The following is a 24,746-nucleotide window of genomic DNA, read 5'->3' as shown; positions in this document are numbered from 1 at the left end:
GCCACGATTCTGGAAGGCTCCCGAGGCCCAGAACCCACCCCTGACCGAGTCAGAGACTGGGGAGGGCGCCTGCCGACGGCCCTGACCCGTGCAGAGCGCCAAGGCCCGTCATCGGGAAACCTGCGTCCAGGTCCGACTTTGGAAAGTTTATTGGGGAGAGGGGCGGAGTCAAGGCGGCCGCCTGCACAGGAGGGTGAGGGAGCGGGTCTGTCCAGCCAGCGCCCGACACCCCTTCCACCGTCCCTGGGGCCACCCAAGCGAGAGCTCAGCCTTCCATGCGGCTGAGGCTCCTGAGGACGCAGCTCTGTGCTGGGACGAAGCCTAGGACCCAGCAGGGGCTGCGGCTGGGCAACCAGCCCCACCTCCCAGCGCTCAGGAAGACGATGGGACTTCAGCAAGGGTCCCACGGAGGAGCTGGCAGTGTGGGGTCCCCGCTGGGTCACTCCATGTCCTCCTGCAGCTCCTGCCTGTGCAGGGCCTGCAGCCGGCCGACCACAGTCTGGTGCACAACTTCCAGCTCCTCGGTGTCCAAGTCCCGCAGCAGCAGCAGGATGGCGGTCAGGACGTTGTTCTGGGGGCAAGAGTCCCTGGCTGAGGCCGACCCGCCAAGGCCGGGTGCCCCACACTATGACGTGCCCTGAGCCCTGACCAGCAGCACACCACGTCGTGGGGGGCTGGCCCTTCCGGCAACCAACAGACCACATGGATGGAGACTCGTGCAGCCCATGGTCCAGCCACAGCTCTGGTGTGGTGCTCACTTCCTTGGGGACTCCCTACATACCGTCTTGTGCTCACAGCCTGGAAGCCCAGAGTGGCCGAGTAACTGGCCTTCAGTCACACAGCTGGTCAGGGGTCAAACAGGCATGAGAAGCGGCTGTGTGGCCCAGGGTGACTCAGTAACATGCTCAAACACACATGCTCATGTGTGTCAGTGTCTACACTCAGTAACATGTGCTCACACACATGCTTGTGTGTCTACACTCAGTAACACGCTCAAACACGTAGATACTTGTGTGTCTCTGTCTACACTCAGTTTCCACCTGCATCCGAGCGAGGAAACTTGCCCCTTTCTGCCTCTGGGAAGGTTCATACCCAGGGCACCACGTGAATGGACCCCTCTTCCGAGAGGCCCGGAGTCACGGCCGTGGGATCAGGGCCTGCGCTGCGAGCCGTGGCTCAGGGTGCACTGCAACTTCGTGGGGCCCCACCTGAGACCCACACCTGGGTGCCAGCTGTCGGCCTCAGCCACACTCCTGGCTCCTGCTCCCCTCAAATCTCACCCGGCCCCGTCCCAGGGCCTCCCGCCATCTGCACCCTCGTCCCCAGGGACTTCCAGGGGGCTCGCTGCCCAGAGGAAGCCCAGGTGACCGGGACCGTCCGAGGCAGGTGGAGCCACGTGCCACGTCACCGCGGGCTGGGCCCTCCCTCCCCGCTCCTCAGAGGCAGGCCTGCTGTTTCGGCAGGTTCAGGGGTTTGGGTTTGCATGTGTGGAAGGCGCTGAGTCGAATCAGTGTTTCCAATCTCTGGTCCATTCTCCCAAGCTCCGCAGAGCCCCCAGACTGGGGAGGAGGAGGGAGCGTCAGGCCTCAGCCCCTGCGGGCAGACCTGCTCCCTGCCACTGTACGTACACTGGGTCCCCCTGCAACGTGTAGAAATGTGTATGGACCACCAGCTGGCTCCATGTGGCCACCTCGGTGAAGAGGAAAGCAAGTCCAGAGGAGACAGTGACCTGAGGGTGGGGACATGGGCCACAGGCCCAGCGACAGCTGCCTAGGCCAGCCTTCAGTCTGCAGTCACTTGTCCAGGGCTCTGAGGCTGGGCAGGCACCTTCTGAGGACGGGGCCTCAGTCCACCTGCCTCCCAGCTCTGCACTGAGTGGTCCCTGAACACGCGCACAGGGTGGCACGGGCGGCACGCGGACCCCTGGAAAGGACGGGGCTCTGGGGACAGTGCCCAGCTGCCCACACTTGTTAGAGCCACGACCCGTTATCCTGACGGGGAAGGCTCTGCAGCCACGGACCTGGTCACTGCGAGGTGACACGGCCCCACCCGGCCAGGACCGGGCGCCGTCCGTCCAGCTGCAGGCGGGAGGCCTCTGCACAGACAGGCAGCTCTGCGGGGAGGTGCGGCCACCATCGCTTTTCCAGCCCCACTGACACGGCCCCTGCACACAGTCCACGCCGGCAGCGGGCACGTGTGGCAGCTGCCCACGTCCCGGGGCCTGGCTTTGGTAGGGGCCTCCAGCCCTCGTCCCACTCCCGCAATTTCCACAGTCTGGGCAGAGGCAGCCAGCGGCCCCGTCACACTCACCCTGTGCTTGCGACTGCTCACCGCAGCCCTCTGGTCCCGGGCAGGGGGCTTCAGACTGAGCTGTCCCTGGACGCTGCTGGTGGGATGACAAGGGCGTGAGGGCTGAGCAGCCTGGCCCGTTTCTGCAGGGCCAACTCCCAGAGCCTCGGGGCAGTGAGGGAGACGCGGAGCGACGGTCCCCACACCCCCAGCACCAAGGCAGATGCCCAGCACGTGACAGCACTTCCGGAGGGACAGGAGCACCGGACACCAGAGGACACTGGGCGGGAGGATCAGAAGGTGCTCCTGCCCCCCTTTCTCTCTGACTCCCTGGGGCCGCCTTGTGCACCCCAGGCTCCTGCCCAGCCGGGGGTGGGGGGGTGGGGGGGTGGGGGGGGGTGGGGGCGGGGCACGGAACACAAACGAGAGGCAGGAGAACAGCACGTGCTCCGTCTGCCCAGCGCAGAGCCTGGCACCCACTGGAAGCGGCGGGCTCCACCGCGTCCCCACGTTCAGTTTCTGCTAAAAACGTCCATGGCAACCAGGAACTGTCCTCAGAGGCTGCCCTCCCCTGGCCTGGAGGCTCCTCCAGGTGCCTTCCCTCCACTAGCTGGCCCCCAGGTGCCCACTGACCCCCTCCCCCGAGTCCCACCTCCAGGCCACGCCGCGCAGGGCTGGTTCCACACCTGCACACAGGCTGTGCCTGGGCATCTCGGCCAGCAAGGGCGAGATGAGAAAGAACCACCCCGGGCAGCACTCTCCTCTCCCTCCGATGGGAGCCACAGCCGGGGTCCTCCGGGGGTGCACCCAGGACAGCCCATGGGCTCACCTTGCCTCCTCCTCGCCGTAGGTCAGCGGGTCCCCTTGGGTCTCAGCAGTGGTGTGCACGGCGCTCAGGGCATAGGACAGCTCGGGCCTGCCGTTCCCCGTGCCCTCTCTGCTGGGGGCTGTGACCTCCTCTCCCTCCAGCAGCGCTCGGGACAGTTCCTCCTCGGTCACAGCTTAGCGGGAAGAAGAGGGACAAAGCCTCAGAGTGGCCTCACTGCACGCGGGCCCCACGCGCCACGGCACTCAGCAGTCTGCCTTCGAGCAGAGGTGTCCGCCTGCCCCCCCACGGCCATTCCCCAGCCCTCGCGTGAGCTGGATACACAACAGCTGGCTAATGGCTGGTGAGTCAGATCTCCAACATTTCCCAACAAGTACTCATCAAAAAAACCTCAAGTGAAATTTTGAGAAGGAGCAGCATGCACTGCACTTGCTCCATTCGACTTAATTGCCCGGAGTCTATTTATATTAAAAGTGTTCATCTGGGAGGAAATATCGGCGCACACAAGACAAGGATAGGAGCCAGCACCCAGAATGCCGACAAGCCAGGAGAGGGCCCGGCGACCGGGCAGAGCCCCCGGGGCGGGGCACACAGGGCAGAGCTTGCCCGCGGGTCACAGGGGTGCAGGAGAAACCACACTCCCAGCAGGCAGAGGCGAACGCCAGGTAACCAGAGCTCACGGGACTCCTCACACGCGTGCCAGGCACGTGGATGAGTGTTTGGGGCAGAGTGGTCTTAACAGGAAAAAAGAAACCACCCAGTATGTGTCGACAGGGGGGTAGACAGAGGAGTTGTGCTGGGTTCACCCAAGATCCTGTGCTCTGCATGTGGGCTGCACCCCGTAATGGCTCACAGGGACACTTTGAAAGAAGCACAAACCCGGGGTCCTTCTGGGAGACGAGAGAAGGCATCTGCAGTGCCGAGAGGTCAGGGGCGCAGAGAGCGGTGGAGGCGCCCTGCGGGTGTGCTGGGCCGGGACGCCTACCCTGGTTGTCCAGCTTCTGCAGGTTGGGCAGGTTGCGCAGCACGGTCATGCGGTAGAGGTGGGGGTCGGCGCCGCAGCACGGGTTCTCGGCCAGCCACAGCACCCGCAGGCGCGGCAGGCCCTTCAGGTGGGAGAGCTCGGCGAGGCTGGCGATGCGGTTCCTCCGCAGGTACAGCTCGCTCAGCTGCTGGCACCGGCTCACGGGCTCCAGGGTCGACACGCTGTTGACGCTGCAGAGACAGCGCCTTGAGCCTCTGCCTGGTGTTATCTTGTATTACAGGGAGGGGAGCCGAGGCACAGAGGTCTGAACTTTGCCCCAGGTGGGCGAGCTGGGACTTAGCCTGGGCACAGCTGTAAGCCCATTCGTTCATTCACCCCACGAGAAGGCACCCGCCAAAGAGGCTTGGGCCAGGGCTAGGGGTGCTGTGGGCCATGGCGGGCAGCACGGGCATCCACCAGGCGACCGAGGAAGGCACAAAGGACGAACAGAGGGCTAGCAAGGGACAAACAGAGTGGCCAGCATGTGATCAGGAAGTTAAGTCACGGGTCTGCACGGGACCCAGGGCCTGTAGTGCCAGACCGCTCTGAACGGCCATACAGGGCCAGGCTGCCTTCCTGCAGAGCTCAGACCCGTCAGCTTTCACACGGGACCTGCAGAAAGCGTGCCCGTGTCAGAGCAGCAGGGCATTCGGGGCAGACCCTCCCAGCTCCCTGGCTGCCTGGAGTCCCAGTGACGGAGTTTGGTTCACTCAAGTTTCCCTTAGTCTGTTAAAATGCCAATGACTCAAAAACGGATAGCTCATCAATGACAGAGCAGGTGACACAAAGAAACTGGCAGAGTTCACAGCGGTGAAAGAACCAGGTCAGAAAAGGCTGGGGGGCTGGGGGTTGGGGGGCAGATGTGGCCACGGGGAGCATGGCGGCTCATCACTGGAGGGCTGCACCTCCTCACCTGCAGAGAAGGTGGGCAGGGGCAGCAGGGGGGAGGCTCCGGAAAGGAGCGTGGAGCTCGGGCGGAAGCAAGGCGCCAGCGGCCCTCCCAGACTTTCCTGGGGAGTTTTCGGTTTATCTAGGTTCCCGGCCTCTTTCAAGCCCCAGTGACTCAGAGTGACAGCAGGCGTGCAGGTACCTGAGGGTGATCACTTCCAGGCTGGGCATTTCCCGGCATATGGAGATCTAGGGAGGAAAAGAAGGTGGTGGCGAACACTGCTGGGCACGGGCGTTGTGACATCACTTCTGTCAGCCCAACAGAGAAACAGGTTGGAGCCACAGTCAAACCCACCTGCAGGGCCCCAGCGGATGGCCTCCCTCTCCTCCCTCCCCTCGCACTAACTACACAGGAGCACCAGGCTCTGCATCCCACTCCGCTCTACAGCCACGAGATGCCCTCGGCCGAAGGAGAAACGTGCTCTCTCAAACCCTCAGACAGCACCACTGCCATCAAACTGCTGGCCACCGGGACCGAGCAGTCCTCATTATGGAAGCCCTCCCAGGACATCAAGTAAGGGGACTTCAATGCCTCCTGTGCCGGACAGAGGACCTTTCCTCTGGCTGTCCGTGACCTAGAGGAAAAGGACTGAAGCCCTTCTTACCGACACAGCTGGGCCAAAGGGAGACAGGACTGAAAGTGGAATCTCAGATCGTAGTAATTCTGTTGATCAGTGGGAATGAGCAGCAAGGGACTCAGGTGGGTCCATCAAGCTCCCTAACCTATCAGGTTGTTGAGTGGCACAGCCCCCAAGTATCTAGTTGTCTGCCATTCACTGGGCATGAAGCCAGATGGTCCCTGCCCACAGCAAGCTCATGGTTTGGCCAGGATGCTTCATAGTGCAATGGCTTTGTTTTCTGCTACACTGGTGGTGGGTTTCCCCCCCCTGCTAAATATGCAGCTCTTTGGCCATTGCATGAAGTGGAATCAGCTTTTCTGGACAGTCCAGTGGCTCAGCAGCATTCCAACTTTGTTTTTAAGGAAAGGTACAGTTTAAGTTACAGAAGTAGATAAGAATGAATGACTGGCACGCAAACTCTGCACAAGTCGCGGGCATTCATTCCAGGACTAAGAGAGAAAGAAAAGAACGAATCTATTCACAGACCCACTCAGCTCTGCACACGGTCCCCCCGCCCCGGGGCCCATCTCTTCCTGCCGTTGGTGGGGGCATGAAGCTGGATGTGACCAAGAAGGGGAGCCGAAGTGAGGAACCTGCTCCTCGGTGACGTGAAGTCCAGGAACCCACAGAGACCCTCAGCTAGTGCACTTCTCTGGAAAGTAAGCCCAGCCTCCAGTTCCTCCCCAGGTCAGAGCAGGACTGTACTTGGATCTGTTCCCTCTTCTGTGAGACCTGCACGGACACAGGGGCCTCGCAGCGAATGTTTGAAGGAACTCCAAAATAAACGCGGGTGCTAGAGAATTTTTTATTCTTTAAATTAGTGGCCATGACTTCCAACAACTGCTAAATGAACAAAGCGCCAGACTGGGGCCTGAACTAAGTGGGTGCACTTCTGTCAACCTAATAATTCCCTTGTGGAAGAAGCTGCAACTTTGGGGATCAGGGATCAGCATAATACTTACATCTGTGAGGCGGCTGCCCCTGGGGAGAGAAAAGACACAGGGACTTTAATTCTCTAAAAGGTTAGTACAAAAAATTAAAAAAAAAAAAACCTCCAGAAATTAACAACACATGTTAAGATCCTATGATTACAATGACAACGTAAAAGCTTGACCAGATAAGTGACAACGATGTGAAAAAGCACTTCATGGTGATTTTCAACACAACCATGCATACATGTGGCGCCCGAGGGCTGCTTCTCAGACTGAGGAGCAGCAGAGGCTGTTCCATGTGGAGGACTCAAGATCGACTGGTTCTCAAGGCGGTGGCAGCAGGAGCGTCTCCCTCACCGATGTAAACAAACAAGGGAGTCTTTATAAGAGGCCAGTTCAAGGGCTAAACACGCAACTTACGAAAGAGTTTGGAGAGCCTGAAATAGGCTTGTTGTTTCTCCCTGCTTAAAGAAAAGTATGACCACCCTACGCAGAACAAAGAAATGCATTATTGAAAACGGATGACAGGGACGTGGTGGCCAAAGGAGCAGCTGTGCCAGAGCAAGGAGGAGAGCTTTTCAGTGAACAAGCAGAGCTCCTCCACGGCAGTCCATCTGCCGAAACCAGGCGGAGGAAGGTCTGCACAGTTCGCAGTCACCTGTGAAGCCCCACTGAGTCCCCAGTGAACACCTCTTCCAGGAGTTCAGGAAGTGCTTCTGGTCCTGCCTTGGAGCCTGCACTGACCCCACAGCACCTATATCCCACTGTCACCTCCCAGTGAGGCACCTGGGGACAGCTCCTGTCCCACAGGATTGTTACAAAAAAGACTACTAAATCATTGCTGAAGAGTCTGTTCTCTTTCTTTCCCCTACAAATGGTTTTAATCACCTTTAATCTCCTACCTTGTTGGCAGACTTAGTTCCCAATGACTGGCAATGTCAGAAATCAGACCCGTCCACTGGGGGAACCATCTACCCCACTAAGGCCATCCGGAAGCCCCATAATGAGACTTCAAGGTAATTCTAACTGTGGGTCTGAAGCACCACCCCTGGGGAGGGTGGGTGTGTGGGTATGGAAGTTCTGGAAGGGCCTCTGCCAATGGCCACCTGAGCTGGAGGCAGCACCGCCCAGCGGCTGTGGGCCCCTGGGCCCGGAGGGCCGGCCTGGGACAGGCGCCAGGAAGGCTGGAGATGCCCTCGTCCACTCCAGCGGGTTCCTTCACAGGCCGTTCTCGACCCCGCCTCAGCGCGGAGATGTCGGCTGAGGGCCCCATGCCAGGGCAGAGGTGCCGAGGGGGCCCCATCCCGGGAAGGGGGTGGCAGGCGGGGGTCCCCGCTCCAGGGCAGGGGTGCGGGCAGCGTGGAGGCCCCCGGCTCCTGGGCCTCACCAGCAGTTGAGCTTTCTCACGTTGTTCAGCTCCGAGGCCTTGGCCCGGGAAAGGACCATCTTGCGCGTCAACTTCATGGCGATGGGCCACCGTGACCCCAGCCACCAGCCCGGCCCCGGACCCGCCAGCTACCCTGGAGAATTTCGGCTCCGCCGCGGCGCGTCTCCAGGGGGCGGGGCCTGCGTCGTCAGGGCGGGTTCTGTAACCCCATTGGCCTCCTGGTGAAGGGGCGGGGCGGCGCGAGCGCAGTGGAGCCGCCTTGGATTCCACGCCCCGCAGCGGCCCCGCTTTCCAGACCCTCCAGTCGAGCGCCGGGTCCTGCGCAGGCGCGGCCTGGGGACGCCAGGCTCTGACGTCATTCTGCGGCGACCCAAGATGGAAACTCTTCAGTCCTGAGTCCCGAGCCCTAGCACTGACTCTCGATCACTCCGGAGCCCCGACCTCCGATCCCCCATTCCCCAGCTCCCCACCCCCAGCCCGAGTCCGGAGTTCCAGCCCTGAGCTCCCGCCGGATCAGCTCCAGTCCCCGCCCGAGCAGTAGAGACAATGTTCTCTAAACTGAATTACAATGTATACTGTTGAAATAAGACCTCTAGAACATCCCTAGGGCTGTGTTGATTTCCTCTCTCCCTCCCTTTCAGCATTTATGGAAATGGGGCAGGTGCCAAAGACATAGGGCCAGTCCTAGCGGAGACCTCACAAGTATTTAAACCTTTTAGAAATTACAGGTTACCTGGGCTGCAAATTGCATTGACAGGCTTTTGGGGTATCAGATGAGTTAGGGGTGACAAGACTAAGCTCTAAGACCTCCTTTTGTGCTGACATGTTCATAACCCCATAGCTGATGATTGGTAAATTATCGTGCTGACTTGTTTATAGCTCAATAATTGATGATTGGGAAAGTCACTGTGTGCCCTCTAGCTGAACCTCTTTTGTAAAAAGTTTAATCAACAGTATAGAGATCAAAATAAGCTGGAATACTCCCTGAATCAAGAAGTTGTAGGGAACCGGCTACCTGTCTGACAGAGTCCACAGAGCCTGGAGGTCTTGAATCAGAGACTCGACCTCCCCCACAATCTCAAGGAATTAGGCTTGCATTGTGTTTGTGTAGCTCGGGCCTAAGTGTGACCCAATGTACCTTGAAATACCTGGGTGGGCCTGGGTGGGCCTGTTATCTGCAAGGCAAACTAATTCTATAGAACATTGTTTTTTTTGTGTGTTTTTTTTTATAATGTTGTTCAGATAGAGTGGGAGAAAGAGAGAGAGAGAAACATCGAGTGGTTGCCACCCACACAACCCAGCCAGGGCCGGGGACAAACTGCAACCGAGGTACATGCCCTTAGTGGGAACTGAACCCAGGTCTCTCCAGACCACAGGCCAATGCTCTAACCACTGAGCAAAACCGGCCAGGGCTATAGAGCATTGTTGTAGCCCTGGACATTATATCAAGAAGATCCGTCCTGGCCAGTTTCACTCAGCGGTTAGAGCGTCGACCTGCGGTCCAGAGAGACCGAGTTCGGTTCCTGCCAAGGGCACGTACCTTGGTTGCAGTTTGTCCCCGGCCCTGGTTTGGCCATGTGGGTGGCAGCCACTCGATGCGTCCCTTTCACATCGATGTTTTTTTTTCTCTCTCTCTCTTCCTCACTCTCCTTCCCACTCTATCTGAACAAAAAAAAAAAAAGAACATCCTATTTTCTTATATCATTAAACTTTTGCTGTAAGGTATAAAAGGCATGTAATAACGCATATTGAGGCTGATCTCCGAAGACTCTGTCACAGGGGTGTTTGGAATCAGATGCTGGCCGGCTAATAAATGGCTCTTATTTGGACTTCAGTTCTCTAGTGGTCTTTCTTTGACTCTGTCACACCACAACACTGTCCCCTAGCCCCTTGTCCTGGCTTTGGTCTGCCAGTCAGAGCTCTCAAACAGACACAAGCTTTAGTTGCAGCTTCGTGGGGACCTGTCTCCTATTGGTAGGAGAGAATGGTGCTTGTGTTGGGAGCCTGCAGTCACAGAAAGTCAAGGTTTTGGTGGTGGCTTGCAGGGGCACTGTGGGTCCATCACAGGGAGGAAACAGTCCAGGAATATGATGGCCTGAATCCTGCAGAATGAGGAAGGGTGCATGCTCAGGGTGGAGATAAGTGGTTGTTGGGTCAGTGAACGTTTTTGGAGAATGGGGCATCTTGGAGTGGTGCACCAAGTTCTTGGAAGGGTACATGCTCAGGGTGGAGATAAGTGGTTGTTGGGTCAGTGAACGTTTTTGGAGAATGGGGCATCTTGGAGTGGTGCGTACCAAGTTCTTAGCTGGCAAGTAGGCAGAGAACCATCTGACTAATGAGGCTTGAGCTAACAAAATATTGACACTGAGCTCAGCCACATGTAGAGTGGCAGGAAGCTTTTGGCAGGCGCTTGCAGAGGAACTCTGGCTGTCCCAACTGGGGGACCATGTCAAGTGCCAGGAACTGTGGAGAGTGAGCTGGGCCAACAGGTGGTGCAGAAGCATCCAGAGAGACTGTTCAAGGTACAGATAAGGATGCTGCTGGCAGACAGAAGAAAGCAAGCATGATTCTGGGGAGGTCAGGCAGGCACATGACAGGTGCCTTTGGGCTGGCGGCTGATGGGAAGAGGGCTTTAGGGTTGTTGGTCCCAGGCTTGACCCTATCTAGCAGAGATGGTCCCTTCTCCTTCTACATGGATTGATGTGGCCCGGGAGAAAGGACCAGTCAGGTTCTCAGCAAACCATACCAGGGAGGGCTGTGGCCCAGGCCCCAGCTCTCTAGTCTTGCCTGTCATGAGAAGTGGCGTCTGCCCCCTGTGTCTTGACAGTGCCAAAGCGGGTGGCCTCCCTGCGAGAGGGCTGAGCCTGGAGGGTTTTGTGTAGGTGATGGGGGTGAGGGAGAGAGGCGTGGAGACCCTGTAGGTCGGCCAGAATGGGTCAAGGACTTGAATTCAGGGTGTGTGATTTCCCAGCACAGAGGAATCACTGGAGAACAGGGACCACTTCCCCTGCGTCCGAGTGGCCTGGGCATCTGGCAGGAAACATCTGCTTCTCTTCTTGGCTGAAGTTGGGGATGGGCTCCTGTTAGGCCCCCTCATGGAGAGGAGGAGGAAGACACAGATTTGCTCACATGGGCGGGTTGAGCGGATGGTCAGGTGTTAATTAGTTGAAGGTCCTGGTGATTCAGGTGACATTTGTAAAGTGAGGACTCTGCACAGCAAGTCCAAGTGTGGTGGTTTGGGGTGCGTTGCTGTCCCTTTCCCAGAACCCCCTCCCTGCGTAGCTCCAGGGTCTTGTCACAAAGAGAAACTGGCCAGTGCTCTGGGAGGTGGAAGAGGAGCAGCGGCCATCATTCCCCAAAGGCCATCCTGGTCAGATGGGGCAGATGGACAAACTGGGTGGGCGTTCTTCCCTGTAGCATGCGCTCTTCCCAACAGCGGCCCTGCCTGGGGTACTGCTCGGTGACCCCCTTTTCCAACTTCTTTTGGATGTCTAAGTCCTGAGCTCTTTCCACAGCTGTGTAAAGTCAAATTATGAGAATATATTTTGTTTCATAATTCTCACAAGGGTTTTGCTTCCCTAAATGAACCCCGAGAGACAGAAGTGCAGCCAAACTTCCTCAAATCAAAACCGAAACATTGGCTCACGTAGCCGAGAAGCCAAGGGTATGGTTTCAAGCATGGCTTGATCCAGGGTCTCTGTCTTCCACCCACCCTGACCCCTCCAGGTGCTGAAACTAGGTGCTCCACACCCTGGCTGCACCCTGACAGCGTCAAGTCCAGTGGAAGGATGCTTTCTCCCAGTGCGTCGGGTGCAAGTTTGGGGATTGGCCTGGCTTGGGTCCCGTGCCACTAGAACCCGCGGCTGGCTGCGCAATGCCCGACTACTGGCCGAGAGTGGAGGAGACCCAGAGGAACATCCGAGAAGAAGGGGAAACACGGCTGTTTCTGGGCCTTAGTGGCCATGGGAAAGGTGACCGCCATGCCCTCTCCTGGTGTCCTCTGCTCAGACTCTGTCATTCCAGCGGAGACTTCCCTCTCCAGTAGTTGCTCTGGGGCTTCCTTTCAAAGAGTTCCCATGTGGACGGTGCCCTGGGGTTCTCACTGTGGCGCTGAGGACCTGTGCTCTCTCTCTCTCTCTTTTTAAAGTAAGTTAGCATCTCTAAAGGCCTTGCCATCTGAATCCAGTTTGAATCCAGGTGAGTTTCTGCCAACACCGAGTGCCCAGGCCTGCAGGGCTCCCCTAAACCTCCTACGCCGCATTTCCTCTATGGGCTTCTCCTCTTTGAAGCCCCCGGGACTATAGGGAGATGGGGGGCGCTCCTTGTTGCCAGTCAGCCTGCAGGGTTCTGGGCCCCTGTGCAGTTTGGGTGATGGCGCTGCTCCAGCAGGGTTGCCTGGACCCAGGGAATGGCCTGCTCTCCTCTTGCTGCCTCTGCCAGTCACTGGGAGGGGCACAAAGGCAGTCCCTGTGGCTCAGTGCGCACAGCTCCATGGGCCACCTGGCCTCGGAGCGCCTGCTTGGCCGGACACAGCCCGGAGCTGCTGGTCCGAAGTGAGCAGAACTGTGCCCTCTGCAGTTGGGCCGACCAACACTCCCAGGGCTTAAAGGGGTGGCAGGGGGGTTTCTAGCAATGACCCCAGGGGTGCTGGTACAGGAGAGGGCGCCACTGGGGCCCAGCGAGCAAAGGTGTTCTGACCAACAGTGCCCACTCACCTCCGCCCAGACCCTGCTCTGGGCCTCCCCTTTGCTCCCTCACTCCACCCCCCACCAGGTGACCTTGTTCAGGCCATAGCACCTGATCTTTCCAACTATACAGGTGAATCGTCAGTGGCTGTGTCACAACCAGCCCCTACTTAGTAGCTCAGAACAAGAGACGTTTATCATCTCAGTTTCTGAGGGTCGGGAGCCTGGGAGCGGCTGGGCTGGGGGGCCTGGCTGGGGGCCTGGCTAGGGGCCTCTCATGACGTCGGGCTGTGGGCCAGTCCGCCACTTCTGATACCCTGAGTGGGGTGTTTGAAGCTCATTCAGGTAGCTGTGGGCAGGGTTTTTTGTTTGTTTGTTTGTTTGTTTTTAACGCCTTAATTTTCAACTTCATGCAAAATAAATAAAGATGACCAAAACAAAAGCTTAAACAATGGAAGGCATTTCACAGAAAATTTCTTAGACAGAAAACACACAAGAAAAAGGGTCGCTAGGTGACAGTTTAATGTACACATCGGTATCATTTTGGTCAACAAATATCCAGATGCTGTTTTCTTCTGCTAACAAGAGTTGCAGAGGACCAAACACCCCAGCACAACTTCTGATTTTAATCACACATTTCTTCTGGAATTTCATGTGGATTAAGGATGCCAGGGACAGACATTTGAAGTTTGTTTCTCTTCCTGAGCCAGTCGGAGGGCCGTTTCTCTTTCTTCCAAAAACAGTTCAGATGGATCTTCCCTGCAAACTCCTTCATCTGTACTAGGAAATCCCTGAGATGTTTGGGCAGGTTTTATTCCCCCCACAGGGCGTCCCAGAGTGCGTGATGCGGTCGGTAGGACGAGGGATGGAGAGAGAGGCTGGGTCCCTTGGCGGTCCTTGGGCAAGTCCTTTAGTTCCCCCGAGCCACAGCTCACAGTGAACGGGGGCATGGGGTTTCCTGCCACATCAGGTCTTCACTGCAGACATGGGAGCCTAGCGTAGTGCCTGGCAGGGAGGGCATGCACCATGACCCCCTCCAAGGACCCTGAGGCTGGTGCTGAGGAGCAAGGAAGGATGGCTGTAGACATGTTCCAGACCTGGAACCTACTTGCGGGAGAGAAGAGTGACCTGCCTTGAGTGTTTTATTCAGTGTCCCGAGCGATGATGCGGATGAGGGGCCATGCCCAGCTCCGTCCTCATCACTGTCGCTGTGGAAACATGCCCGTTGGAGAGTCCTGGGCAGGAGCGTGTCCTCAGTAGCTACACCACTAGCTGCAGCCTCCACACTTCCGTGCGGCACCTTCACCTCCCTTTACTTTTACGTTTCACGGGAAGTCTTTTGAGATGAGATGGTTCTGGAATGCAGATGACCTGTTGACTTCAGAGATTAAGAAAATGATGATGTCCCCTAGCATGAAGCCCACTCTCTAGACCAGCAGACAGCAGACCAGCCCACAGGCCAGCCACAGCCATTGCCCGGGTTTGTAAATAAACGTCACTGGCACCCAGCCACGCGCAGCCACGTCTTGCTAATGGCTGCTCCCTGGCCACAGCAGCAGAGCTGAGTAGTTGGGACCTGCCAAGTCTGAAACATTTACCATCTGGCCTTGTGCAGGAGAGTGTACAGTCCCTGCTCCGGCTCTGGGGTGCTGGCTCCCGCCCCTCGCCCCCGCCTTCTGCTCTGCTCCCGTGTATAATTCATGACCAGAGCGCATCGATGCCACGCAGTCAGATTGCCGCTGTTCACGGACTGCGGTTTCCTCCGGCTGCCAGAGCACGATGTCCCTGCCGTGAAAAGCCCTCTGCTCCGCACCGCCTTCATCTGAACTCGAACAAACCCTCCGTCAGCCCGGCACACGCTGTGTCCCTGCTTCCCAGCTACGCCTCTTTACTTTTATGGCAAGAACGTTTCATAATGGCTCCTGCGGTGGGGCCCGGGCAGGCGGAACGGGGCCTTCTTGTGCAATGTGTGGTTCTCGAGAAAGGAAGGGGCCGCTCGGGGACAGCACGGCACAGATGTTTTGTCAGAAGCCTGTTTCCTGAACTGCTTCACCTCCAACGAGGTCCCCACAGGGACCTGGGAGAGTCGGAGACAAAGCCAGCCCGTGTGCCGTCCGTGGCACAGTTCGGCCGTTATCACTGTCTCGTGAAACAGTAACAGCCCCCAGCATGCTTTCAGCCAACAAGGTGGCCCCCCAGGGAAGGTGAATTGGATGAGGGGCTGGCCACAGCTGCTCACACCCAGCTGCGGACGCTGGCAGGTCTCAGACCCCTCAGAGCTGGGCAGTGGTAGCAAGCTTCTCCCAGGCAGCAACCACCTGGTGCTAACTGGTTGCCGGGCTCCGAGAAGGCAGTGGTGATGGGCAGAGGGCGGTGCCCCTGCAGAGCGTGGTCCAGCCGAGGAGAGCCACTGCATCCACAGTCACACCGTGGCTGCCTGTTCCATTCCGTGGTGCTCACCGCTTTGCAGGGGGGCTCCTGCTGCCTCCATGCCTCTCCAAGTGTCTGAACAAATGATCCGGTGCTGCCCTGTACAAGGGGCTCTGGTGGGTTCTGCGCCTTCCCCACAGCTGCTGGAGACCTCTGGGTGGCAGGGCAGAGAGGGAGTTTGTGGTGAAGCAGGGGCAGGTAGAGGATGGGGCCTTCCAGAGGAGGGCGCTCTGGGCGGGATTCTGGACCCTGGGTCAGTAAAGCCGGGGGAGGAAATGAAGGGGAGGAAATGAGGGGGCGGTGGGTCAGCCTGGGGTCAGCTGGCAGCCTTGAGGCCCTGACTGGAGAAGCCACAGGACACTTCACCTCCAGGAGTGGCCGTGGGCACTTCAAGCCGGCAGCCAGGACGGAGGGGGCAGGGGCCTTTGTGGTGGACCTTTGGGGAAAGCCGTGGGTCACAGAGCTCAGTGCCTGCCAGTCCTCCCGCGAAGGGGCACAGCTACCTGGGGCGGCACCTGCCACAGCGGTGGGGGCAGCTGCAGAGGCTTTACAGGGAAGTCGTCGTCAGGGGAGTGGCTCACCCGGCCCCAGGCCCACTGGGTCTCACGCCCCTCCCGCTGGTACCCCCTCCCCTTCGCTGCTCGAGGAGACTCGCGTTTAACTGAGAAACTTGCCACTAGCCCCTCAGGAGGCCAACCCCGCGCCAGTGCCAGTCCAGGGGTCTCTGGGGAGGCCAGACTCCGCAGGTCAGGTGTGGGCAGGCTTGGCTCACGCCGCTTCGCCCTTGGCTCTCCGCGGTGCGGGACGCGGCAGGCTGCGCTCTGCAGCTGAGTGACGCAGAGCGCGCCGCGGCCCACGCGGAAGGTGCGGGACGGCGCGGGGCGCGCTGGGCTCGGGATGCAGGCGGCCCTGCCGGGCCAGGGCGGCCGTCCTGCGCAGCGGCGCGAGTAACGCGGGCACGGGGCGCTCCCAGCAGGTACGCGCGCTGCGGGCTGGACACGGCGGCGAGGTAGCCGGCCGGCGCTGGGCGGAGGCGCGCGCCGGCCGAGGGAGAGTGCGCTAGGGTCCCGGGGAGCGGGCTGGGGGGCGTGCGCCACGGGGTGCGGGACCTCGGCTCTGGCGCGAGCTGGGGCGCGGCGGGGGCGCAGGGAAGGATGCGGGCTCACGGGTCCGGTGCGGGCCGGGCCGCGGCGCTGCGACGGGGCGGGGGCACGGTCTGTCCGGGTGTGTGGAGCCTGGACCCGAGGAGATAAGACCTAGCGGTCTTGGGCTCTTGCTCTGGACCCCGGACAAGACCACAGAACCCACTTACTCTGCCCCTGGTGTGTAGCTGTTGGAAATCTGGAAATGCTTTCGTAGCCAGGAGTCGAGAAGTCCCGGAACAGGAGTGGCAGTGTCAGAGAGAGAAGTAGAGGTGGGCGCACTGCCAGCCACTGGCCAGGGCCAGTGTGCCCAGGGCCAGTGTGCCCAGGGCCAGCTCCACACATACAACCCATTGCTCTGCTTCCTGGTGAATCTCTTGGGCTGTGTCTCTGTGAGTTCCCATGGTCCTGGGTCCACGTGGCATCTGCAAAAAGTTGTGCCCAGGAGTTTTATTGCTTTTACCAGCGTCTCTGTTCCGAGGGTGGGGGTGGCTTACACCAGGATGGGATCTTTGAGCCCAACACACCTGGAATGAGGCTCAGCCGAAACACATGGCTATGGACTGCCCCTCCCCTGCGCACCTGTGCTCTGTTCCTGTGGGTCCCCTCAGTACCTCTGTCCTCCTGGGGATTGCTCAGTGCACAGCTCAGATTCAGACCTTCACTGCACATGGGCCTTGGACGGCAGCAGCTCCACATCCTTGTCAGGTCCCTGTGCCAGGTGACATTTATGTGTGTGCATTTTGTATGCCAAATTCTTCCTATGTCGGTCCATCAGCCATCTTTTCTTTCTTTCTTTCTTTCTTTCTTTCTTTCTTTCTTTCTTTCTTTCTTTCTTTCTTTTTCTCCCCCTCCCCCTCCCTCCCTCCCTTCCTTCCTTCCATCTACCCATCTATCTATATCTATTTATCATCCATCTGTCTGTCAGTCTGTCTATCTATCCATCTATCTACCTACCTACTCCTCTACCTGTCCTCTCAGAAGTCATTTGCTCAGAGCGCTCTCAGCACTGTGCGGAGATGGGCAGCGGTCTGAGAAATGCGAACATGAATGAGAGCGTTTCTGAGCTTCTTAAGACAAAGTTCTTCATGGCACACACTTAGGTCTGCCGCTCGGCCCATTTCATTGCTGTCCCCCGCTGCCCTTGTCCTGTGCAGGGCCCGGCCCTGGAGCGGGGAGCAGGAGCCAGCTCTCGTCCAGAGCCCCTGCCAGAGTAGCTGTCTGCCTGCGAGGTTTCCAGTGCCTCACTTTTCTGTCAACTGGAACCCTTTCTAGCTCCCCTGTGTCCCTCGGACGCTGGTTGTGAGACAGGTGAGCTGCTGCATAGGATAGCAGATGGCCCTGCAAGGACCACAGGGCATCACCTCCACACGGGTGGAGTGCTGGGCTGGGACCCTGAGGGACCGCTGAGCCAGCATCGGTTCTCGGTGTCCTGTGCATTTGTAACAGGGCACCTCGGACGGGGTGGCTCTTCAACGATAGAAGTGTATTCTCACAGTGCTGGAGGCTTGAAGTTCGAGATCGGGGTGCTGGCAGGGTTGGTGAGGGCACCCTTCTGGGGTGCAGACATCTCCTTGTGACCTCACTGGACAGAGGGTGGCAGGGAGCTCTCTGGGGTCTCCTTTATAAGGACACTAATCCCACCATGAGGGCTCCATCCTCATGACCTGCTCACCTCCCAAAGGCTCCATCTCCAAACACCGTCACCTTGGGGGTTAGGGCTTCAACACATTAAGGAACCACGTTCAGACCATAGCATTCAGCTGCTGCTCCCCCCACATCCATGTCCTTCTCACGTGCAAAATACACTCGCTCCATCCCAGAGGCCCCAAGTCTTAATGCATTCAACATAGACTCGAAAGTCCGAATTTTCATCTAAACCGCGTCTAAAGCAGACATGGGCGGGCCGCAGGCAGGCCCCTCTCCAGCGGCGAGCCTCTGCGTGCACGTGCTTCCAGAACGCAGTGGCGGACAGGCAAAGGACAGACGTGGCGTGGGGTCCCGCAGGGCTGGAACTGCAGCCCCGTCCCCAAAACTTTACTGGGCATTGCCCTGACAGTGTCCCTCTGCCTGGGTCATGTTCCCAAAGCTCTGGGTGACCCCATCCTTCAAAACCTGGGTGAAAAGAACCACCCCCCTGGGCTTGTGCTCCCTTCGCAGAGCAGTGTGGACTTTTTCTAGCGCCGCCTCCCCAACCCCTCCGCCTCTGCTGACCACCCAGTCCCAAAGCCACGTCCATGTCTGTACGGCTGTCCCAGCAGCAGGCCTCGTGGTCTAAGTGTTTCGTGTTATCACAGTGCTTTCCTGGGAGGGGAGTGGGCCTCCTGGGGCAAGTCTGGGGTCCGGGAGTGAGCCTGGCAAAGGGCGGGGGCAGGGAGGGCGTGAGGATGCAGAGGTGAGGTTGGCCTGAGCCCTGCAGGTCACAGAGCATTTGCTCAAGGTCAGCAGCCAGGTGGCCGGACCGCAGGTGCTGAGCTGAGCCAGGTGAGGCTACCTCACTCCCCGCCAGACCCCTTGCACCTCCCTGGAGCACAGTGACCGCAGGTTGAGGCTAGAAGATGGGCAGGGGAAGGCCTGTCTGTGAGTGACCATCATGTGTGATGGGACACGTGGCAGTGTGGCCAGAAAGGGCTTCCAGGTGGGAGGGGGAGGGGAGACCTCGTGAAAAGGAGACTTGTTCTTTTTAGGGACTTTTCTCGTGGATGGAGAGGCGTAACACAATCGAAACCACTTTGTGCTTGGGAAGGTCCTTCTCTTTGGAAAATGAAAGTCGTGACTAGAGGTTAGGAAGCACGGGGATAGGAAGTGGTGTGTGCACCGCACATGACCGGCCAGCTCCCTGCTGGCCCGGCTCCTGGGTGTCGCTGGACACACGCTGAGGTGCAGGGGTGAGGATGGAGCTCTTTCTCTGGCCCTTCACAGTGGCCCGAGATTGTCACTGCTATGAATGGGTGCCCGGGGCCTGGGGGTGAACTCGTGCCTCCCACGGCCCAGGGACCCCAGCTGGGGGACAGAGTTCGGGCAGACGGGGACGTGGCTGGGCTCCACGCCGGAGCCTGACGGCCCTCTCAGGACACCTGCCTCTTCCCCTCTGATCTGTTTCAGCATTTCCAGAAGCTCAGCCGCGCCAGTCCACGCGGAGCCTGTCCCGAGGGAGTGGGAGACGGTGGCAGCTGGAGGGGGCTGTCAGAATGGAGCCTTCGGCCCTGACAAAAGCAGGCTCCAAGGAGGAGGGCTTCGGGGTGCAGTCCCGAAGGGTGGCCGACCTGGGCCTGGTCCCGCACCTCCGGCGAAGCAACAGCAGCCTCTGCAGGAACAGGCGGTCGCAGTACCTCTTCAGCAGCTGTGAAAAGGTAGGTTTCTGGTCGGGGCCCTCCAGAGCCCCTGGGGCCCCGGGACCACAGCGAGGGACATCCCGCCGGCTGAGACCCCGGCCTGGGGCTGCAGCCCAGGAACACTCTGGAGGAGAGAGAACCAGAGAGAAGGGTGGGTGCCAAGTCTGTACCTCCATGCCACCCCTAAATGGGCACACAGACTATTCTAGTTCTCGGTCTGATTGGGAAGCGCTGGGCAGACCCTGCTGTCCCGGCCAGACTCACAGAAAGTTGTCCCCTCTGACCTTGTAGCGCAGTGACTTCCTAGCCTCTGTCTCACTGGGGAGCCCGGAGCACAACCCGAGTCCTGGGCTGGCTCCACGGACGGCCCTGGACAGGACCGTGGACTGAGCACACTTGAGTGTCACAGTCCCCCTCAGGTGGGAGCCAGGACCACAGCGGTGCCAGGCCCTCCTCCCCCACCTTTCCACTTCAGTGAGTTGTTTCCCTGGAAGGCAGTGTTGACATATAAACTGTAAAGTGCCATGCGGATTCCAACTGGGCCCAAGACGAAGTGCTTCTGCGGGTTCTCTCCCCCATCCCGAGCGCACACCCAGGCGCTTTTGTCAGGGTGGGAGGGCTTGGGTCCCCCTTTTCTGTAAAGAGCCCCTTGGAGCCTGTCGGAGCGTAGCCGGGTCTCAGGGAGGCGTGGGACACGCTGATTTGATGCCCGAGGACCTCAAAGTGCCGTTTTCCCCCTCAGCAGGAGAATCTCAGCTCCTGGATCCCTGAAAACATCAAGAAGAAAGAATGCGTGTACTTCGTGGAGAGCTCCAAATTGTCTGATGCCGGGTAAGGGACCCTGCCGCCGTTCCCGTGGGGAGGCTGGCGAGAGCAAGTCCGGCAGGGCCTCAGCCGGGGCAGTCCGAGTGGGCCCGTCTGGGGTGCTCGGAGCCTCCCGCCTGCCCGTGGATGCTGTGGGAGAGGAGTCTCACCCCCCGCTTTGCAGTTGAGGTGCAGAGACATTAGGTGACTTGTTCAGGGTCACATGGCCACCTGCGGTGGTGCTTGGACCCATCTAGCGGTCCGTGCTCCACATTGCCCACCTTGCGAGAGCTCATGTCCCTCTGGAGTAGTGTCAGGGGCTCAGGAAGGGGCCTGGGGAGAAGCCCACAGCTCAGACCTCTCCCTGAGGAGGGCGCCGAGTGTAGGACGGTGCAGCCGCCATGGCTGTCTCCATGGGCAGTGGTACCACTTTGCCTCCAAGCTGCCAGAATTTGCCCTCCTGGGCCGTGGGCTCCCCAGCAGGGTGCCCCTGAGCTGTGTACAGCTGAGGGCGTCTGTGGAGGGACACCACACATTCCTGTTCCTGGGACAGGGAGCCTTGGGGTGGTGTCCCTTGTTTATTACAGGCATTGAGGTAGCATTGGTTAATAACATTGTATACATTTCAGGTGTACAACTTTATAATTTGATATTTGTGTGCTCCGTTGCGTGCTCACCTCTCAAAATCAAATCTTCTGTCATCGTATATTTGACCCCCTTTACCCTCTTCAACCTCCCCCACCCCCACACCCCTCTGGTAACCACCATACTGTTGTGTGTATCTTGAGTTTGTTTGTTTTGTTTTGTTTGTTCGTTTGTTGCTCTGTTTTGTACCCCACATATGAATGAAATCATATGGTTCTCATCCTTTTCCATCTGACTCATTTCACTTAGCATGATGCTCTCAAGATTCATCCATGTTGTGGCAAATGGCAGCATTTTATCCTTTTATGTCTGACTAGTATTCCATTGTATATATAAAACTAGGCACTAAGCTTATGGCCCTTGGTCTTAGAGGGGTTTTTGTGAACTTGACCCCAAAGGCATGGGAAGGAGAAGAAAGAATAAATGGTCAGACTACAGCAAACTAAAAAGCTTCTGCATAGCAAAAGGAGCCATCAACAAACAAAAAGGCAACCAACTGAATAGAAGAAGAATATTTGCAAAAAATACCTCTGATAAGGGTCTAATATCCAAAATATAAAAAGAACTCATACAACAAACAATGTAAAACAAACAATCTTATTTAAAAATGGGCAGAGGGTCTGCACGGACGCTTTTCCAAAGAAGACATACAGATGGCCAATAGGTATATGAAAAGGTGCTCGACATCACTCATCTTCAGGGAAATGCAGATCAAAACTCACACCTGTTAGGATGTGTATTATCAATAAGACAAGAAGTGAGTGTTGGTGAGAACGTGGAGAAACAGAACCCTCATCCACTGCTGGTGGGCACGTAAACGGGTACAGCCACTGTGGAAACCAGGCTAGAGCGACCCTGTGACGCAGATACCCCTCTTCACGGGTACTCCTTGAGGGCGAACAGAGCGTAGGCTCTAGGCTGTGTCCCTTCCGGCCACACTGTAGTCTGTGCTGTGCTACACATGAGCCACACTCTTTCTTACTTCTTGTCACCTGGAGGCCTCCTCTTTATCCTTCAAGGCCCGATGCAGATGCCACCTCTGCTGTGGAGCCTCCGTGACCACGCCCCAGGAAGTCAGCTCTTCCTCCCACCACACTCTGCCTAGTTCTCTTTTCTGAGTTCTGACCTCTGACCGAGGCAGAGTCACTTTTCACTTCCCGTGATGAACGAATAGTCAGCATCCAGATCACATTTGCTGACCAGGGTGGGAGGAAGGCGTCCTGTGTGGAGAAGGCAGAGAGGATTACGACGTGGAGTCAGATGTGACTGATCACTGTCGGTTCTGGGACGCCGCGATAGGGCCTGTGGAGGTGTGGGGTTTCCGCCCTGGCTTGGCTCCTCTTCAGAGAAGAGGCCTCATCTCTCACCGGTGGTCCCAGGACAGACCCTGAGCTAGAGAGGTTGCCACCAAGCTCCAGCTGACAGCTCTGTGGCTGGTGAGCCTGAACGTACGTGGTGCACGATCAGCTTCAGGCTCACGAGGCATATTCGGACAATATGCCAAGGACCTGGCGTTGCGTTTCCAGTCTTAGTTATTTTAAACTGAGTGTGGAGATAGCCTCGGAGGGAACTTGTGATACTCAAGCTCCCCATTTAGGAACCACCGGTTTCAAGTGCATTTTGAAGACTCTAACCTGGTTTCTGTTTTGTAGGGTTCAGGGGTGCCATTGATTGAACCCAAGAACCTTCTTTCCTCTGTATCCTGTACCTGTGGAGAAATGTTGATGGGTTGGTGAGGGCTGGAGGGAGGCAGGGTGGATTTGAGGCAGAAATGGGGCTTTCTGCCTGCTTTGGAGAACAGCATTCAGTGCGCGTTCGGTTCTGAAAACTCCCAGAAGCCCCTTTACTAGCTTGGGGTTCAGTGCAAGGAGCTGCTACAGGGAGGTAGCAGGTGGAGTGGCCTGTTTGTTCAGCTGTATGTATGTGTGCGTATGAGTGTGTGTGAGTGTGTGTGTATGACTGTGTATGAGTGTGTGTGAGTGTATGAGTATATGTGTATGAGTGTGAGTGAGCATGTGTGGTGTGTGTGTGTGAGTGTGAGTGTGTGAGAGTATGAGTATGTGTGAATGTATGAGTGTATGTGTATGAGTGTGTGAGTGAGCATGTGTGGTATGTGTGTGTGAGTGTGAGTGTGTGTATGACTGTGTGAGTGTATGTGTATGAGTGTGAGTGTGAGTGAGCATGTGTGGTATGTGTGAGTGTGTGTGTATGACTGTTATGAGTGTGTGTGAGTGTATGAGTGTATGTGTATGACTGTGAGTGAGCATGTGTGGTATGTGTGAGTGTGTGTGTGTGACTGTTATGAGTGTGTGTGAGTGTATGAGTATATGTGTATGAGTGTGAGTGAGCATGTGTGGTGTGTGTGTGTGAGTGTGAGTGTGTGAGAGTATGAGTATGTGTGAATGTATGAGTGTATGTGTATGAGTGTGAGTGTGAGTGAGCATGTGTGGTATGTGTGTGTGAGTGTGAGTGTGTGTATGACTGTGTGTGAGTGTATGTGTATGAGTGTGAGTGTGAGTGAGCATGTGTGGTATGTGTGAGTGTGTGTGTATGACTGTTATGAGTGTGTGTGAGTGTATGAGTGTATGTGTATGACTGTGAGTGAGCATGTGTGGTATGTGTGAGTGTGTGTGTGTGACTGTTATGAGTGTGTGTGAGTGTATGAGTGTATGTGTATGAGTGTGAGTGTGAGTGAGCATGTGTGTGAGTGTATGAGTGTATGTGTATGAGTGTATGTGTATGGGTGTGAGTGAGCATGTGTGGTGTGTGTGTGTGAGTGTGAGTGTGTGTATGACTGTGAGTGTATGTGTATGAGTGTGAGTGTGAGTGAGCATATGTGGTATGTGTGAGTGTGAGTGTGTGAGTATGAGTATGTGTGAGTGTGTGTGTATGACTGTGTATGAGTGTGTGTGAGTGTGTGTATGACTGTGTGTGAGTGTATGTGTATGAGTGTGAGTGAGCATGTGTGGTGTGTGTGTGTGTGAGTGTGTGAGAGTATGAGTACGTGTGAGTGTGTGTGACACAGAGGCTGCCTGTTGCAGCTTCGTCAGACTGCAGGAAGGGACCGCAATGGGCTCGAAGGTGCCGCCCCCACGGGGGCCTGCAGAGGTGCCCCATTTATGCCCATCTAGGCCAAGCACGGGGGGCAGTTGACAGTAATTTCTGGGGCAGCGGTTTCGGTGAGGGAGGTTTCCTGCCGTGTCAGCTTGGACGAGCCGTGGACTGAAGCTCTAATCTCATCAGGGGGCCGTGGCTCAGAGGAGGGACAGGAGGCAGCAGGCACACGCTGACTGTCAGAAACAAGAACATCTGGAGCAGCCCTGGGCCGGGATGTGAGAACTCGGGTCCTCATCCTGCGACTCCCTTCCCTGCCTTGGCCCATAAAGTGTTCCCTAGGGACCCCCTGCAAGTCTGAAAGGGCCTGCATCTGCCGGAGGGGTCGGGAGGAGGGTCCGCCCCCGGACCCCCACGGGAGCAACAGGAACAGGAGCAGGGGGCCCCTTCATGAGCAGTGGAAGGCAGCCTGCGGGGCCCGGAGCACTGGTCTGGGCACGCTGTCGTCCCTTCACCGGTCCTTGGTTCTCTGCGTGATGGGTCCATTTGCATTAATAAAATAACTTTGTAAATTATTATTCATCTCCAACCTTATCTGACCTTCACAAATTTTGTAGGACTGGGG

The 24,746-nt window shown here is 57.5% G+C and overlaps 2 protein-coding genes across 8 annotated transcripts in view; one reads left to right on the top strand and one right to left on the bottom strand.

Moving 5' to 3' along the window:
* Positions 1-83: 83 nt before the first annotated feature.
* On the bottom strand, positions 84-8,172 carry CFAP410 (cilia and flagella associated protein 410). Its single transcript, XM_036243260.1, has 7 exons — positions 8,027-8,172; positions 6,670-6,688; positions 5,230-5,276; positions 4,101-4,330; positions 3,119-3,290; positions 2,311-2,386; positions 84-571 (listed from the first exon to the last, which is right to left on the bottom strand). The coding sequence occupies exons 1-7, from the start codon at positions 8,101-8,103 to the stop codon at positions 440-442; spliced, it is 753 nt and encodes a 250-aa protein (XP_036099153.1). The 5' UTR covers positions 8,104-8,172; the 3' UTR covers positions 84-439.
* A 3,511-nt stretch (positions 8,173-11,683) lies between these two features.
* Positions 11,684-24,746, top strand: part of TRPM2 (transient receptor potential cation channel subfamily M member 2) — a 55,823-nt gene continuing 42,760 nt past the window's right edge. For 3 of the 7 annotated variants that reach the window (XM_036242768.1, XM_036242767.1, XM_036242773.1), the window contains exons 1-3: positions 11,684-11,997; positions 19,389-19,636; positions 20,361-20,449. In XM_036242768.1, coding sequence (XP_036098661.1) covers positions 11,901-11,997; positions 19,389-19,636; positions 20,361-20,449 — 434 coding nt within the window. In that variant the 5' untranslated portion in view covers positions 11,684-11,900. Of the gene's footprint in view, positions 12,224-14,660; positions 15,258-15,506; positions 15,888-17,257; positions 17,595-18,970; positions 19,637-20,360; positions 20,450-24,746 lie in introns of those variants that run through there. The other 4 variants (XM_036242769.1, XM_036242770.1, XM_036242772.1 and 1 more) reach the window with 4 other exon arrangements.

Source organism: Molossus molossus, unplaced genomic scaffold (assembly GCF_014108415.1).
Source record: "Molossus molossus isolate mMolMol1 unplaced genomic scaffold, mMolMol1.p scaffold_m16_p_5, whole genome shotgun sequence".
NCBI lineage: Eukaryota > Metazoa > Chordata > Mammalia > Chiroptera > Molossidae > Molossus > Molossus molossus.
Note: the sequence above shows the minus strand (reverse complement) of the source record. Positions and strands in the feature narration are given on the sequence as shown.